At 39.8% G+C, this 18260-nt stretch overlaps 2 protein-coding genes across 4 annotated transcripts in view; one reads left to right on the top strand and one right to left on the bottom strand.

Moving 5' to 3' along the window:
• The window catches only part of LOC124864855 (brain-specific angiogenesis inhibitor 1-associated protein 2-like), a 77831-nt gene extending 75786 nt beyond the window's left edge, over positions 1-2045 (top strand). For both annotated transcript variants that reach the window (XM_047359795.1, XM_047359797.1), the window contains one exon: positions 784-2045. In XM_047359795.1, the coding sequence (XP_047215751.1) occupies positions 784-853 (70 nt within the window). In that variant the 3' untranslated portion in view covers positions 854-2045. The remainder of the gene's footprint in view (positions 1-783) is intronic.
• A 94-nt stretch (positions 2046-2139) lies between these two features.
• LOC124863733 (serine/threonine-protein kinase LMTK1-like) overlaps positions 2140-18260 on the bottom strand; it is a 34105-nt gene continuing 17984 nt past the window's right edge. For both annotated transcript variants that reach the window (XM_047358192.1, XM_047358193.1), the window contains 12 exons: positions 14679-14820; positions 10831-10910; positions 10294-10412; positions 10105-10192; positions 9831-9964; positions 9402-9486; positions 9194-9315; positions 8616-8765; positions 4858-8059; positions 4634-4781; positions 3644-3847; positions 2140-3565 (listed from right to left, as the gene is read on the bottom strand). In XM_047358192.1, the coding sequence (XP_047214148.1) occupies positions 3537-3565; positions 3644-3847; positions 4634-4781; positions 4858-8059; positions 8616-8765; positions 9194-9315; positions 9402-9486; positions 9831-9964; positions 10105-10192; positions 10294-10412; positions 10831-10910; positions 14679-14820 (4503 nt within the window). In that variant the 3' untranslated portion in view covers positions 2140-3536. The remainder of the gene's footprint in view (positions 3566-3643; positions 3848-4633; positions 4782-4857; positions 8060-8615; positions 8766-9193; positions 9316-9401; positions 9487-9830; positions 9965-10104; positions 10193-10293; positions 10413-10830; positions 10911-14678; positions 14821-18260) is intronic.

Here is an 18260-nt window from a genome sequence, read left to right as displayed (position 1 = left end):
GCAGACTGTTCGCTCACCTCAGCATAATGGGTGCTTGAAACTGAAAATGGTACTGACAACTTGACCCACTCTCTGACTAATTAGGCTGATAACTATGTGCCCACTTGCAGGCACTCAGTATACTTTCATTCACAAATGGTAAGTCAATCCTTTTAATATAAAAAAAAAAAATAAATAAGGTGTTGTGGTCATGTAGATGTAACATTTTTGGTCATGACACAGAGAAGCTTGGCCCCTCGCAACCAACAATTCCCAGCTAAAAAGAAAAAAAACATTTGGGGACCAAGCAGGAAGGTTTTAAAGATCCCTCTCTGCATGATCCAACCTTGTAAAATGTTACAGGCTACACTAAGTGCTGCCCCTCTAGCAAAGGGAGTTTGTACCACGTATTTACAGCAGGTTTGTAATTTTGCCACTTGTTTTTTTTTTTTTTACAATTTATAAGCATTAGATTTTTTACCCACTTGATAAATGTACCAAAATTAAGGGTTCGATTGTTTGTTTTTTTACACCTATTTACCAGTGATGTCAACAAGTTTTTTTCACTTCTGTTTTTCATTAGCGGTGTTTGAAAGGTTTCTCATTTCATGCTTGATCTCACAAAACAACTTTTTCTGTTCACTCTTAAAAAATCAAAGTAAAATTATGTTGGGTGTGGTTGAAAATTTTAAACATTAGCTGTTTGTGTATGTGTGTTGGGGGGTGGGGGGAGTATATACATAAAATTGGGATCATGTTGATGGTAACTGAGTGTACCCTGTCTCCCCCATCCTCTCCCTGCAGTGACCGTTCCCTCGAGGTCTTCCTCCGGCCCTCCTTCTCTGATGATCGATCTACACCCATCTACTACTAACAACTTGCCTTCTCGTCTTTTCCACCGATGGGTGCCCATTTTGTAACGAGAGGAAAACGGTGGCCATGACTTGCATGTTTTATTGTTACCACAAGAGGGCCCGGAGGTGTGATTGTCTCATCAGACAGCTTACATAACTTAGCATTTGGCTTCTTCTTGTATACAAAATTTCCTTTGAACGTTTTAGAAACCAACGGCTTCAACCATAGTTATGTCTCCGCCTAAACATTTAATGGTAATGGTAAATGTATTAAGTTATTTAGATCACAGCAGCTCTGGATTATGTAAGGCTAGGAAGTTTACCCTTTATCTGCTCTTCTGTTCCAGCATTAGTATTTCTTTAACACTATACACTGTACATTTTTATTAAAGCATTATGTTTTCAATAGGAGTGGGACTTGAGGGTGATCTGAAAGCAGGGCCACAGACCAGTTTGTCACTATGCTTCAATTCTTAGGTCATGTAGGTCATTATATTTGTTATTGGTGATACAGGAAACCCAGATTTTCAATCTCCTGTGCCTTCTATGTGTCTTTGCTGGTTTCTAAACATAAATCATTGTTCTTATTGTTCTATGAAAGCGGTTTAAGGGTAATTATTTGCAGTTTTTATTTTATTTTATTTTTTTATTCTGATTCATAATACTCATGGTAATAGTTCAGCTTTTGTTGTAATGTTTTGGTATGTTTTTCTGATGTGTGTGCAAGTTCAGTGCATCACAGCTACGACTTCACAGAAATATCCCAGAATAATTTTCAATTGCTCCGCTTTTCCTTATAATTTGAATTTTAGCAATATCTAATTCAGCAGTGGACAGAATACGGGGAAAATCGTAATAATTTGTCTTTAATTTAGTATTTAGCTTTGAGGGAGTGGTAGATATTCAGATATAAGTTCCAGTATTATATTAATTTTCATTTTCAGTATTACTTGGCACACTAATCTGGGACACAGTTAGTTTGTGTGAATGAGCTGCAATGTATTGCAAGCTGATTCATGAGGAGTTTTAGTTTTTAACAAATGGGTCATTTACACTGATACTTATATCACAATTCAATGTCCAGTTTAAAATTTTAATTAAACATAGTTGTCTTTAACTTTATTTCTCTCGTCTGTCCCTGTTTGTACTATATCTGCACTGTAAAGAAAATGCATTTAAATTATCTTGTCAAATAAATTTAACCTTACACAATTGTGATACTTCTGTCTTTGAGCTCTCACATTTCACAGTTTGTTTCACGAAAATATACAGATGTAACGGTAATTAAATATACCACAAAAACAAGAAGGGGAAAAAGTACTTGGATTTATTTAAGTTTCTGGGGGTGGGGGGTAGATGGTACAACAGCGATGAATGAGGAACAAATGGAAATGGCAACATTGTCACTTCTGGTGCATAGAGCAACCTCACCTTCTCCAAAGGCATCTGCCATTTAAAAGCCAATGGGCTTTACAATTTCTCTTTGGCAAATTCGATAATCGCTCATCCTGAATTGCATTTTTGAAATGCTTGTACAAAAATACTGGCAACAGTTTCTTAATCTTGCACAACGTAAAAGGGAAAGTGAGAGGGGAAGGAATTTAAACTAGGACCTACAGATGGATAGAAAGGGGAGGGAATACAACAGTTGATACAGCAGTAATGATTCTACTCAAGCTACCTGCTACGTGTTGATACAATATTTGTACAATATACCAGATATGTCCTTTTCTGAATGTCTTGGTTTCACCTCAGGCATTCACCAAAAATGTAATAGATCATTTGTATATAAGACATGTTTTTTTTTATTATTATTATTTTCTTAGAAAAGATAAATTAACATGACAAATGACATTCCACATTTATGACTGGGATGTTTACAGTGACAACACGAAGTTCTGTGGAAACACCTCTCAGTCCATCTGATTTTATTCTTAAAAAAAAAAAAAAGACATGTACATGAGAGTAAACAAACCTGCTGCTGGCACTGTGGATGAAAACAGAATAGCTTGTCTTAGGCTATTTTATTTCAGTATTTGACAGTTAGGAGCAGCTAAGGCTACACAAAGTGCAACGTAAACCGAAGTGACTAGTGATGGTGATTAGGGTACTGGCATTTACATTTTGATCTTTTGTAAATTTTTAATTTTAGTTAGAGTTAATATGTTATGATCTCAATTTAAATTCCCCTTTATGTTTTATGGCTTCCTATGCAGCAAATGTCTAGTGTTGCTTGCTCCTTTTGATAATGAAACCTGTAACAGTCTTAGAGTTGCCAGAACTAGTTTCAAAGCAGCCAATGAGAGAAGCAGCTATGAAGCCTGTCATTATTTTCCTATGTTTTGTCGAACATAAAAAAAAAAACTGTTGGCTGAAAGGAACAGCAGCTTCATGAAGCAAAATGATGTTAGAGCTGAAGAAACAGGAATTTTTACCCCAAACCAAATTATATAAATTTGTATTCTCATTCTGCAGTTCTTAAAATCAGATTTTCACTCCTACTGCTATTGCACTTATGTCAAATAAAAAGAAAGTTGGTGCAAATCAAAGTATCCGACCGCAATATGAGGCACTGTCTTATAAAGGGTCTCAAAATCAGATGTCCCAAACACTAAGAAAGATAAAATAAAACTCTATAAAATCATCTTGAATATCATAATTCTGCTTTTCTGGCTCCACCTCCTCTGGTCTTCCCTGCAAGACTCAACGTTTTGGAGTATCTTCAGTATTCCCTGTTGGACACAAGTGATTTTTATTACAGCAGCATATTGCAAGCATTTTAAGTGTGTAAGTGAGTGTTTATTACAGACCTGTTGCTATGCCTGCGTGGGAGTCGGACACATGCGTGATGGAGAATCGAGACACCATGAAACGGTTAAGTGGAACTGCAACAGGTTTAGGAACTTCAGCTGTATCAGTGACAGAAGTGTGTGAGAACACAGGCTCAGGGATGGTGTGAAGCGTGGATGGTAAGGTCTCCACAGAGTGCTTCTCTTCCCATTCGAAATTCCCACCTATGTAATGGTAAAGAAAATGTTTGAGATACACTGAAAAACATCTCTTGGTGACATGAAGAGGACAATTTCTAGAGTGGCCCTGACCAGTGACCTGCAAGTCATAAGCTCAAAAGCCGGAGGTTTTTCTAATCATTGAATACACCGAGGCTGAGCGCCAGCAGGTCACACTAATGGCAATCTTCAGTGTGGAAGTCATTACTGAAGAAGCCAGGCTGCTGCTGCTGGTCAGTATGTGCTTACATTTCCAAAAAGAGGTTTGTGCTACAGGAAGGCTATGCCTATACATCTTTGGGTCTTTTTGTTGGACTGGCGAAAAGGCAAATTGCGGTAAGCACCTCAGCAAAGTTGCTCTGTTTAACCCTTTGACTTTCAGCAACTGTGTGTCATAGAAAATTGCAGCTACCTAATCATTTTTTCATTGATTTGAACTAAATAACCCTGTCTGCTCCTGCAAACCCATTTTTGGGTGTATTTGTGTGTTTTCCATTTGCCAGTCACTTTGGTGCTAGTACAATGAATCTCTACATTGAGGAACAAATAAAGGACTATTCTAAACTATTCTAAATAGCAAGACCATTCATAGTAGGAAAAATAGTAAGATATATTTTTAATACTTTTTCATCTTTACAGGGAGTTCTATATATAGAGAAATTGGTAATGCCAATCAGAGCCTTACAAAAACTGGAGATCGAAAATTTGCCTTTACGCTCTTCCTTCTAATAAATAATGCTAAACATTTGGAATGAATAAATAAACCAGCGTAACACTGTTATGTGTGCTTACCCTGTGCTAAGTTGTTTTCATCTGTTTCCTTAGCGAAACACTGAGCATCATCGGATTGAGCTTCAAGATCTAAGTTTGATGTTTCCTGTTCAATTGGCTCTCCTTCAGTAGAAAACGAACAGTCTGCCAGTTCTCCTGTGGGGCTCTCCTGGAAAATACAGTGTTTAAACAATAATATCAATTAAGACAACATGGTGTAACTTTGATCCATTAAAGTGTCATACCTGGTCAAAAAGAAACACTGTGACATCGTCAAAAAACGATACTGCTTTTTTCTTCCTCTCCAACTCCTCGCAGAAGGATTGGGTAAGCAGCGTGGGCATCTTGAGGAGGCTGCGGAGGTGTCTCGCCCTGCTGCAGTCACTCACGACCACCAGCACTGTGCTAAAATCCTCTTCACTCCCCTCGCTCTCTTCATCTTGGATGTTGTATGTTCTCAGTTCTTCATCAGACTCACTTTCATCAGAGTCATCTTCATCCTCAGCTTCTTCCAGTGGAGCTCTTACGTCTTCTCCACAAAGCTCCAACAATGATGAGGAGGTGGAAAGATCCTGAGGACCGTTAGATTCCTCACATAAGTTGTCGCATTCCTCTGCATCAATGTCCTCGAAATCCTCCTCGTTAATTTTCCCACCCTCTCTTCGGTGCTCTTTCTCCCCACTGACATGAGACTGTTCAGGCACATTTTCCTCCTCTGAAGATTCCTGCACATTTTCATTTTCTTCACAAGGTTTATCTCTGCATTCGGTGATTGAGCAACCAGACACTGTTGAATGGACAGAGGAGCAGCCTTCTGCTCCTCTGCTACCCTCTTCATGGTTTGCAGAGGCTTCCAGGACAGAGGAGGAGGGCTCTGACCCATTCAAGGAATTGAGTTCAGATGCAGGCTCATCCCCTGAATGCTCCGTATCCAACCCCATATCATCATCAGCAGGAGCAGCTTCTTTGGTGAGGCACCCACCCATCTGTTGAGGAAATGGTGACAGCATGGAGAACTCAGGGGTTTGGATATTGTGGGCTAAATGTGAGTTGGCCTCTGAGAGATTTGCCAAAACGCAATTTTTGAGATGTCTCAGATTTGTTAAATTCCTCTCGCAGTTTAGATTATTTTCAAGAATATGTTCTCCTGCAGAGCTTAAAGCATTGTCAGGGCTATGACGCTTCACAGGTTCTGCAAAGAAACCCCTGCCTTCCTCTTTGGGACTCCTTTCACTTTCTACATCATAGTCAGAGAAATAAGCAGAGTCCCTGTAGGGATTGTTATCAACAAGGCTCTTTACATGTAGCTCTGATGTGATTGTTGAAGTGCAGACACCCTGCGCTAAACCAACATGCAGAGCAATTTCAGATTCCCCACCCAACCCAGGGCAACTTTCACCACCCAGTGGATCTCCAAGCTCTTTGAACATAAACTCTGGAGATTCATTGTTTTCTGTGTCATAGCCACTATCCAGAGATTTGGGCAGGATGGGGGTGTTATAGGGATCAGAGCTGAAGGCCTGTTCACAGGAGCTTGCCACTGATGAAAGTACATTAATGGCACCCAAAGCGTCTGAATTCCCCTCCAAAATCTTTTTTGGGCTGATGTCTTCCTCCTCAACCTCATTAAGGTCAAGGTTGAAGTCAGCAAAGATTCCTGATGTAATATCAGTTATGTCATCTTCCTCATCCTCACTGTAGTCACCAAGTTCAACCAGGCAGGGTCTGGAGTCCCTAACGTCTACTGCACATTGCTGGTTTCTGCTGGTTTTGGATGTCTCTGCATAATTCAGCCTGAGGCCACTCAGACCCACAGATGTTCCATCTGAAACTCCTTCCCATATGTTGCATCTCTGCATATCAGACAAGGTTCCTGTTTGATCAGTCTGAGGTTCCATTTTTCCTCCCTCTGTACTACTGCTATTCTTGTTCGAGTTGGTAAGAGCACTGTTGCTTTGAAAGAAATCCAAACTTGCAGGCTTCTCTTGAGCCGACTCTTTGTGGCATATCTGAATGTACGAGTCTAAACCAACAGACATGCAAGATGCACGCCATTCAGGGCCTTCCTCACTGCCCCCCAAGGTGCCACAAGGCTTGAAGCTTTGGAAGGTTCTCGTGGTGGCCTTGGTTAAAACCCATGTATCTGTTGCATCTGATCGAAGAGTCACACAACTGTCATTTCCACCGCCCGTGTGTCTGCTGTCAAAGCTGTTGTTGTTTGCTGAACGGTTTGAGATCCAGTTGGTTTTATCCTCAACTACTCTACTTTTCCGCCGACTCAACTGTAGGTCATCATCCTCTCCTACATCTATGTCAACGTGGTTTACAATGTGTAGTGTGATTCTGAGGGGTCCCAACATATTATGGCAGCTTTCCTTCACTGTGCTTTGACCTGTGTGTGGTTCAAGGTAAGGATCGCAGAATCCTAAACTGGGGCTGCTGATAGCCTGTGATAAACTGCATGGGTTTTCTAACAGACTGTCTGTATGAAGATGGTTTATTTGAATCTCTGGTGACTTTTCCAGGGTAGAGGGAGTGGGTTGCTTCTGTATCTTGGGTGGCAGTGATTTGTCACAGTAGTTTGCATTACTGCTATAAGACGGAAGTGAATTATAAGAACAACCTGACTTTACTGGACCTTCGTTAGATGAAGGGCTCAGCAGTGGATGTGTGTGTAGTTGAATGGTAGGACTTGAATCATCTGCTTTAATGTTGTCGTTGGTGGACCAGTAAGAACTAGCTTGATTCTCAGAGGACAACCTTCTGTTAGAAGATTCCAGTTCTGTACAGTAGTCCCCAATACAATCATCAAACTTGATGTTGTGCTGGACAGGTTGAATGTAGTACTCACTACTAATAGAGGGGCTGTGGGCACTCAGCACTGGGACAACACTGGTGTGTTCTGATTTATAATAGGATGGGGACCTGCTTGATGTCAGACTGTCAGTCTTGCAGCCCACTGAGGTACTTCCTGTGTTAGAATAATAAATATCCTGGTAGTGTGGGTTCTCCTGGCCCAGATGCCCACTTGTAGAGGAGGAGCAGTAGGGCTGTTCAGCTCGGGCCGGCTCCCACTTGTATTCAAAGTTGAGGCCATGGCTTGTCTCGGTGACGGTTAGGAGGTCATCCCCTGTGTCAGAGTGAAAGCTGTCAGAGAAGTGCTCCAAGAGAGGGAAGGAGGACGAGGCAGAGGAGGCCAGCTCCACTGCCTGGGTTTGGTCTGCACTGGGAATGTCATCAGGGGTGGGAGTGAGGACCAGGGTTGTGGATGCAGCTGTGTGTGATGTGCTGCCAAGCAAATTGGGTTTCAAGGCATTCCATCGTTGCTCAAAGTCTTCCTCAGCTTCACTCGATCCTTTGGCACATAGGTATGTGATCAGAAGGTGCACCTCCTCACTGCTGGGCCTGAGCTCAGGCTGCAGCCAGCAGAACTGCATAACTTCATACCTGAAAAGTTACAAAAATGTTGTACATTTTTACCAACTTTGACACTATTAATGGTATTCTAAATGAGGAGGAGAAGGTAAAAAAAAATTGAGAGATAAACAACAAAGCAATTTAAAGATAACTTTGGAGGTCAGCACTTTACAGCTACACCTGGCATTTATTTACAGCTCTAGCCAATAACTTACAGCGTATATAAAGGGGGTGCAGTATGGTTGCTGACTCAGGTAAAAGATTCTCTTTGTGTGTCAGTGTTGGTGCCACGCACTTTTCTCATTGAACAACAAAAATTCAAAATAACAGGTATAAACAATGTTGAGCTGTTTTTCAGAAAAAGATTGATGTGGCGATTTAACTCTGCATTATGCCAAGGGGGCCATAAAGAAAACAGCTTTTCTCAATTGCAATGAAAAATCTAACTACAATGGTCGGATGCAACAAAACATTGGCTATTTTTAAAATAACTTGTCAGATAGGAATCCAGCTTAGTAATGTCATGACATGTCTGAGGATCAACTTTGTATTTCCATAAGTGGGTAAATATGCAAGCATGTCTCACCAACGGTCATCCAGGGGGAACCGCAGCTGGGGTTTGGGTAGTTTAAGTTGCTGCTCCTTCACAGCATATGTCAACACTTGCCTGTCAGAGTAATGTCTGTACGGCTGGTTTCCTAGCTCAAACAGCTCCCATAAAGTCACACCCACAGACCTGGAGAGAGGGGAGATAGAATTAAATATGCTAGATACTACAAAATGAAACATTTGTTTTTTACAAAGGACATAATCAATAGCAATGCAGTGCCACTGAAGAGTATTTGCCTCGTAATACATTTCACTTGTTTTTGCTTTTTTTCTCACAATTGCATGTTTAATATTGCCAGAAGAATTACAAAAAATAAAACCTTAGTAAGTACAACAAAATTATGATTTTATTTATTAAGGGAGCTATCCTAACCAGTATGACCATATGTGAAAAAGTCATTTCACCTTAAGCTTAATTGCAGGTTAGGTCAAAACTGTTAGGTTACAATTAAACAAAGAATAGTAGAAGCAAAAAATAAAACTAAGGGTGTTGGATAGGCCTAAGACAGTTATATCTGTCACAGATTTGTTTCTGTCTTTTTTCAGATTCCTTACCAGATGTTACTGCTTTTGGTTTGATCAACAACCAGCAGGTTTCCGTGGACTTCATCTATGAGTTCTGGTGCGATCCAGCGCAGAGGCACCCAAAGCTGGTCTTGTGTTATGAAATAGTCCTCCTACATGAATAAAACACAAATCAAGGGTTTTGTCACTAGGAGAATTAAAAGTGAAAGAAAAAAGTACTTTTTATCAAAGGGCTGACCTTATATCGACTGTGAGACAGCCCATAGTCACCGATCTTAACAGACATTTCTGAAGTAAGAAGGCAGTTTCGCAGGGCCACGTCACTGTTGTGCCAAAAAAATTCTGAGATTAACTTTTTTTTAAAAATGCACCTAGTGTGGATAAAAACTGTTTATATGAATCTACTGCTTTCTTACACCTGGCTCTATGAGTGAGAAAACATTTCTAATCTGACCTCCTTTAAATGTTGAGCTTCTGAGCATAGCCGTCATGGGAGCGAAGAGTGGCTTGCCCCCGGCAACAAAATCACTGATGCTGGAGCTTGTGTCAAGTACTCAGGCAGCACCAGGATGTTGTTGCAGGAAGAGACCAAAAGGGGGCACACAAAACCTTCAAGTTGATGCTGCTCATATAGTGCAGTAAAGAGACTGAAACCATTGCTATGTACCTGTGGATAAAATTGTATTTGTGAAGATGGAGAAGCCCTGAAGCGAAGTCACAAGCCATTCTCTGGAGAATCAAGGCGTCTGGAGTGTCCGAATCAGTAGCCCGACAGCTGCCGAGGTAATTCTTAACATCTCCCTGAGAGGAAGAAAAAACAGGAAATGAGGGTTTTAGGTGTTCTACTTGTACATGACTAGAAGCAATGCAGAGCCAAGTATTAAAATAAGAAGGTATTTATGAAGTAGCAAACAACTATTTATTTTAAATTGTTTTCATACCAGAGGACAAAACTCCATAACTATCAGGTAAGGAGTGACCTCTGAACACTGTGCCAGGCATTGCAGGAGTGCAGGATGCTGAAGGGTTCTGCAAGAGCAACAAACATTTAAATAGCATACATACATAGAGTAAATAACATGAAACAGAAGTTGGTCACTTTGGTAAGATTTTATGTTTGTGGTACGGACCGATATGGCTGGGCCTCCTCCAGGAATTGAAACTGATCCTGAACGCTTGCACTGGCATTCAGCTCTTTCACCACCACCTGGGTGGTGCTGACGCCTGCAGTGACCTCCCCTAATAGAACCTATGGGATTATGGAAAGAAAAAAACAAGAAAGCCACGCTTTTTCAGGGCAAGACTGGGGATGATGGCATTAAGTAGAAGCATCATCAATATAAAGCTGCAAACTTTAGAGTGGAAAAAGGGAGTGGCATGAGGAGAACTCAAAGTGCTGCAGTTTCATGTGTTAAATTGTAATGAATCCATTGTAACTGTGAATTTCTGCTTCTCTCCCACAGAACTGACACCCTGACATAAGTGCCAAATATTTTCCTCGGCCTTCAGATCCTCATCACTTTACCCTCACATTCTAAAGAGTAACAAGGATCAAATATAGTAAGGATACTACAGATGTTACAGCAATTCATTAGCAACAAGGGAATCAATATATCTTGAGTGTGCATAAAAGTTTGTTAAAAGCAAGAAACAGAGAAACACGCTACCTTTCCAAACCAGCCATGTCCAATCTCTTTTAGATACAGCAGGCTATGGCGGCCAATGTCAGATGATTTCAGCAGCTGTACTGAAAAAATATGATAATAAAAGATCACAAAACTGCTATAAGACTGGAAGGAATTGTAGATTGCAAAAGCTGAACGATTGCTAAGAAAAAAACAGGTTTTCTAAAAAAAAACATCCACAAATTTGAAGTAAATGAGTCACTTCAAATATATAATAAAAAAGGGAACAACAATCCTCGAGAGCCATGCAAGGATTTTACTATATCCTAAACAAAATTCAGCAATTGCAAAAATGCTTATCTGCACAAAAATAAATTCAACATCCAAGCATCTTAGGTAAAATCACCACAAAGGAGTCCCAATTTGCAAAATCACATCATTTTTGATCGATGCATTACCTCCTTGAATTCTCATGATTCAGGAAACAGATGTTGTGAGTTCTGAGATGATAATGACAGCAAGGCGAAGTGGCTGGCCACTCTTAGTACCGTGACGGGGTCTGAGTCCGTGACCCCAGCTGAGATGGTGCACCGCTTCAGAGTGTGAGAACCAAGAGCCAGAGGCCCCGGCTCCTGCCCCCGGCATCTCAGCCCTCGTTGTGTGTATTTGAAAAAGAGCCCAATGGTCACAGTGTGTGTGAGACAGCCTTGGCAGGATTTAACCCACCGAGCCCTCCAACAGCTGAACAAGCTCACCAAACTGCCTCTCCCCATCTGCAGCGAGCTCATCCTGACAACTGGGACATACACACGCTGTCCCCCTCTAGGGCTTTCCAGCTGTTGTGCAAATACTAAAATCCTTGATTCCTACACAGACTATACTGAATATACAGTAAACGGAAGGAAAAACTAACCAATTTGGTTCAGTGGTTCCTTCCGCCCAGGACGCAGATTTTCTGGACATGCATAGAGCCCAAAGTGACCGTCACACATGTTGGTTGTATGCAGTCTGACGCAGAAGCTCTGTTAGCAGCTTCAAGTCACCCAGTAATGACATATGGTCCACATAATGCCCCCCTATCACCCTGGACAGCAGCATTCCTCAACCAAAGATGAAACAAACAGTGCTCTGTCCAATGCAAAAAAGATCTGTCATACACATTCACCACCCCTATCTCAGCCCCCCGCCCTCTACCCTTGCTCTTAGGCCCTGTTGCATGCCACAACTTTTCCCTGTCTCTCTTCATTCTGTCACAGACTCCTCACTGTATTCACCCCACAATGCCAGTCCTCCGCTGATGCGTTCCATGGACGTTTTAGCCCATCCTTACGCTCCCCCACTAGCCAGTCAATTCAAAGTAGGGCTATTGTTCGATTCGCTCACTCACACACTTTCGCTGGATCTCCTGGTACTTAGTCCACTAGGCAGACACACACATATACATAAGGCCCATTCTCTGGTGGAACACTGGACGGAGGTGGTCACAGTGATAACAGACACTTCACTTCACAACCACTACAGCTCACTGATTAATTTTCCTCCATAAAGAGTTAGAGAGTAAATAATAAAGGATGCTGTAATGTTCCTAACTCCGTAAATTCAAGCATAATTGTGCATTCCTGCACTACTCATAAGATTCTAAAAGAATTGGTACAATCCAGAGCCTTATAAGATCCGTGGGATGGTGGAATGAAACAAACTCTCACACACACACACACACACACACACACAGACACACACACACACACACACACACACACACACACACACACACACACACACACACACACACACACACACACACAAACTGAAGCATCTGTAGAAGAGCATAATTTGACCTCTTGAATAAAAGATAAAAGCGAAAAGTTAAAAAGCAGGGATGTCAGACCAATGGCAAAAATTAAGTTTTGTATCCAGGATTACAGTGTGTATAATTGATCTTTGCTTCACACAACAAGCAGCTTTCATGGTTTATGTACCAGTTACGCAACAAACAGTTTTCTTCTAGTAGCAGTTACGCTAATTATTCATTTATTATGTATGCTGTTATTGCTAATGTGAATCATGCCTGGATATTGCTAGTCTGTTTTTGTTTTTTTTAATATAATTTATGTGTGGCTAACTAAACTAGTGTCATGTTCACTTTACATATATACATGATATAGATTTCCCTTTGTATGAAATCCTCAAAGAGTCTTTGCCTGATCACCACCATTCTTCTTATTCTTAGGCAGAAACAATCTCCCTTTCACAATCTCTTGCCACTTGTTCATTCCTCACCCTGCAACACCTGCATCAATCACACAGCCGTCGCTACGAGGGACAGAGGCAAGGCTGCCGATTGGCTGCGAGCCCGAGGCTGTCTTGTCCAATCACTGCTGGTGCTCTTATCCTGGGATGCCAAAGACCAGCAGCTAAAACCTTCCTTTCAGACTGAACCCAGCGCAGCGCAGACAGCTGGTGAGTCATGCAGGGGCGAGACAGATTGAGGTTGTGCCACATCCTGACACATAAATGAACATGCACAAATCAACATGAGATAGGATGAACTGATGAAATACAAACAGATGAAATAGAAAAGCCTAAAATATGAATGTGAGGCAAAAACAATACATAACAAATGGTGTGGATAAAAGTTTTTCGTATGTGCAAACCGATAAGATAGAAATGTTTACCCCGGCAGTGGGTCAGTGCATTCATTGATAGTTTAACTAGTCTATTGATTAATAATAATAATAATAATAAGTCATTCATACATTTATTCATCTTGTATACTGCTTATTCCATAGTGGGTAACAGGGGAGCTGGTGCCTATCTCCAACAGTCTATGGGCGAGAGGCAGGGTACACCCTGGACAGGTTGCCAATCCATCGCAGGGCAACACAGAGACATACAAGACAAACAACCATGCACGCACATGCAAACTCCATGCAGAAAGACGCCCGGCCGGGAGTCGAATCCAGGACCTTCTTGCTGCAAGGCAAAAGTATTATAATAATAATAATAATAATAATAATAATAATAATAATGAAAATTTGAGTTAATTTTAAGCATTATAGCAGACTAAGCCTTTCCTTTTATTTTGGGTAAGACAATGACTTAATAATTTAAATTTGCTAAATGCCAGAATAATGCAACTCTGTTAGGCTTTCTTCAAAGACAGGAGTTAACAAACATTTTTTCTAATATTTGGTAGAATTGCCTTTTCAACTGTATGACTGTGTCAAATACTTTGGTTATCCTTTCACAAGCTTCTAAGGATAGTTTGCTGGAATTTTGGCCTATTTCTCCTAACAGGACTGGTTCAGCTGAGTCAGGTTGTAGGACACTTGGCTGGCACAAAACCTTTTCGGCTCTGCCCACAAATTTCCTATTAGGCTGAGGTGGCTGGAGGACCACAATGGAAACAAGTTTTTGGCTTTCTTGTGCCTAATTGTTTTGATACATGATCATTGTCATGAAGCACTAATGTTCTTATCTGTCCTGTCACCAAATAAATTCAATCAATCAAATAATCCTAGTTTATTCCTGTTGGAGCAGATGAATGTAACACCTTCACACATCTTAAAATTTTACAGAAGGATGAGCCCAATTGGCGACGGCCATATTTTACTTCTTGAATGTTTTCGGATTTTTAAATATATCCATATTGACAGTGTATATTAAAATTTAATAAATTAACCTACCAGAAACTTACAAAGCCACTGCAATATCATCTAGACTTTCCGGATTATATATAGATATTTAGTGTATGTAAAGTTCTAACTTTTCATGAAGGCATTGTGCACTGTTCTAACTTTCGCGAAGTAATGAATGTCAAGAAGGCTTAAATAAAAACTTGTCATCACTTTTAGAGAAAGAAATGTTGAGAATTTGTTGTTAATTCTTACTTGATCTTCCGGGCTGTTTGGAGACGGGCAGGGAGACCTCAGTGAGAGGAAGGATGTAAACCTCGGTCCCGTTCTGGGAGGAAGGCGAGGCCAGAGCAGAGAGGTCTGCCTGGTACTCTTTTCCCTCTGTGTTTTCAAATTCCTGGTGTAAGGACAGACACTGGGATTAGTCATCTGTTCCCTACCAGGGAGTGGGAGACAATGGCCCAACTGTGCAGGCATTCAAATACACTGAGGCACATTCACCTACCCATATACATTAGTCATTTAGCCTACATTGAGTGATCACACACTAATGCAAACAGCTATTCAAATTGTATAGACAAAGTCTTTCTTTAATTTCATTACAACAGAACATCAATCACACCATTATCTTGCTTTTAGCATGACAAAAACATGCATTTAATTATATTTCTATGTTTTTCTCTTGAAGAATTAGCAAGTTTTCCAAATTACTCTGCCATTAATAAATATCTTTCTCGAATCAAATAACAGTGTGCTGTTTTTGTGGAAGGTTTTCAAATACATTAAAAAGAAAGACAACGCTCAATAATCTAATCTGGATTTTGGATTAAAAACTGTTTCTAGAGCTTTGAAACAGAAGGTTTTATTGACCATACTTCAGAGTATTTTATTGGGAATTTATTAGACAGATCAACACAATGTTGTGCATCAATGTGGAAGGAAAATGATACATGATTATTAATGTTTTTTTACAAAAAAAAACTCTGTGGCATCCTTTGTTTTCAGTAGTGACCCCTTGAGTCAATACTTTGAGGAACCACCTTTAAATAAAACAAAAAAACATCTGCAAATCTTTTAGGGTATGTCTCCACTGGATTTGCACATCTGGAGAGAAAAATAAATGCTTTCTTTTTTTTTTTTTTTGCAAAGTAGCTAAAGATCAGTGAGATTATGTGGAAAATGTGTTTCAATTACACTTTTCAACTCTTCCCAAAGAGTTTCAATTAGATTTCAGTCTGGACTTTGGGTCATTCTAACACAATATGCTTTGACCTAAACCACTTTGTTGTAGCTCTTGCTGTTTGTTTAGGGTTACTGTCTTGCTGAAAAGTGGAACCATCACCTCAGTTTCAATGGTTTGCAACCTCTGAGCTTTTCTTCCAGGATGGCGCTTTACTTGCCTCCATCACAATAACTCAGACCAGTTTCCCTTTTTATTCTGATGAAAAGTGCCCCCACAGCATGATGCTACCACCACCATATTTTACAACATTGAACAGCTGTATTTATACTGAGATTAAATTGCACAATTGGATTCAAATTTGTATAAATTAAACTAATACCATTAAAACTAATATGAGAAAATGTGAACAAGTTCAAGGGGTGTGAATACTTTTACAAGACACTGTTTATGATGCCATGCCACACCAAGACTGCAGCTAAATCTTTTACTTTGCATTATGTAAAGTATAACCTTTAAAATAAAGGGTTAACTGTCTACTCTACATTGGGAGAATAAGCAGAGAGTGTGTGATCTATATTTAGCCATTGCAGAAAAATGGCCTGTCCCTTACTGTGACGCTCCCTCTTACTCCAAATCCCTCCTATTCCTCTTTGTGTTTTGTCTGATTTATTTCTACAACCAATCTCCCTGCCCCTTAGCATTCTATTGAGTTAAAAAAAAAAAACTCACCGTGTTCATTTATGTGAGTACAGACCACAAAACTACTCCTCTCTGTTGAGAATTTATTGAAGACTCGGATTTGCTTGCACAAGGTCTCATACCCTGTTCACTTCACTGAACGCACAAAGGCACATACAGTATCCCAGAGGAAGCTCACAGATCATTTACTGCATACATGGTTTATACAAAAGATGATGTGAAACAAAATGTGATTGGTTAAAAAAAGGTTGGGGGGGTGGAATCCATGAGTGAGACTTTGGACCCCCCATCATGAAGATGCAACATTACTTCATCTAGGCCCTGGGTTATTCTTGATCCCTGCTAATCAAACTGTCCTCTTTCTGTTATTAAGATAATTCACATCAGCAACTTATCATATGAGGCTCAGAGCACGTGTCATGAATAAGTGCCAACAATCTGTGTCAAAATTCAGTCTTACACAATACAGCCGGCTGCTGTTTTAGCCAAGTATACATCTCACTACAAGTATTCACCCCCTACACCCTTGAAAAGACCAGTTTTTTCACACAAACATTTGCCATCATCTTGTGTTATTGATCATATCATAGAATATGATATATCCCATATCATATTCTATTCTCTCAACATCATCTTAAATCAAATCATAGAGCTATTTCAGCTTCATTTTCCAATATTATATCAGATGAACAGATGAACTAATGCTTTTATCATTTGTTTCACAATCAAGAAATATCAGTAATATCATTTGTTCATTTTCTTCTTTCATTTACAGCTTTGATAGATAAAAATACTGCTTAAAATATACAAAATATACAGGATTAGGTGACTTGCTTTTATTATGTGCCCAGTGCTTTTCAATGGGTAGCAGATTCATTCTAGGAACCACATAAATATATTTTAATTAATATTATAAATATTTTTTGTTTGATAGATCATGATCAGACCAAACAACACTTTTGAACCTTACTTAAATTTGAAAATATATAGCTCTGTGACACCAAAAGCCTGGAGAAACCCTAACAAGTTAAATTAAACAATTTAAACTATCATCCATTTGCTTCAAAAACTCTACTGTCTAGTAAATAGCATTTCTATTTGCTGACGTAGTTTGCTAAAGTTTAAATGAGGTGTTATTTGCGCATTTAGAGGAAGACCATATCCATATTCATGTAAATGTATGCAACCTACAGTAAGCCCAAAATGCATCTCAAAGACCACTGCAGATTGCAAGAGGCAGTTGGCGTAAAATATTTACCATCGCCTGCTGGTGGTATTTGCAACAGAGGCATATAAACAAAGAAAAAAAGCAACCTGCACTATTGGCTTTAGGAAAAGAAGACAGGCATGTCACAGAAGTTATAATTAATCCTCTTATCATTTCAGTAAGGTACAAATAAATTATCAAAGCAGTTTAAGATCCTGATGTTGCAGTTTTATCTTCAGAACACAAACCTCATAATGACAGAGCATTCCAACAGATAGTACTTCACCTCCATTTGGAAGTTAATGAACAGAAATCCGATGTATTAACAAATATCCGCTCCTCATTCCACATGGTAGGAGTGCCCTAAGGGATCTCTGCCCCAGTAAGCTGTAAGCTCTTCACATGAAGAAAAACTGGAATGAGCACCCAGCAATACTACCTTACGTCCTTTCCATTCCTATTTATTAGATGTAAATAACTGGGATGCAGCAAGTCAGCATTAATTTTTTTATTTGTTCATACATGTTTAATCACAATCAATGATTTATATCTTTAGTCAATCAGTTAAAGGAATGAATCATCCCAATGTTTTTTTTTTACATTTGTAATTGTGCATTAAAGGATTTCAAAATACCAAATGCGATTCCTCCCTATGTTGAAATAATGTAAGTATTGACGAGTGCCTAAATATTGTCAGAACCTAGAGCTGGCACCGTCTAGCTGAGTGAGGAAATTTTTCCTTAATATT

Source organism: Girardinichthys multiradiatus, chromosome Y, assembly GCF_021462225.1.
Source record: "Girardinichthys multiradiatus isolate DD_20200921_A chromosome Y, DD_fGirMul_XY1, whole genome shotgun sequence".
Classification (NCBI taxonomy): domain Eukaryota; kingdom Metazoa; phylum Chordata; class Actinopteri; order Cyprinodontiformes; family Goodeidae; genus Girardinichthys; species Girardinichthys multiradiatus.
This window is presented reverse-complemented; position numbering and strand designations above follow the sequence as displayed.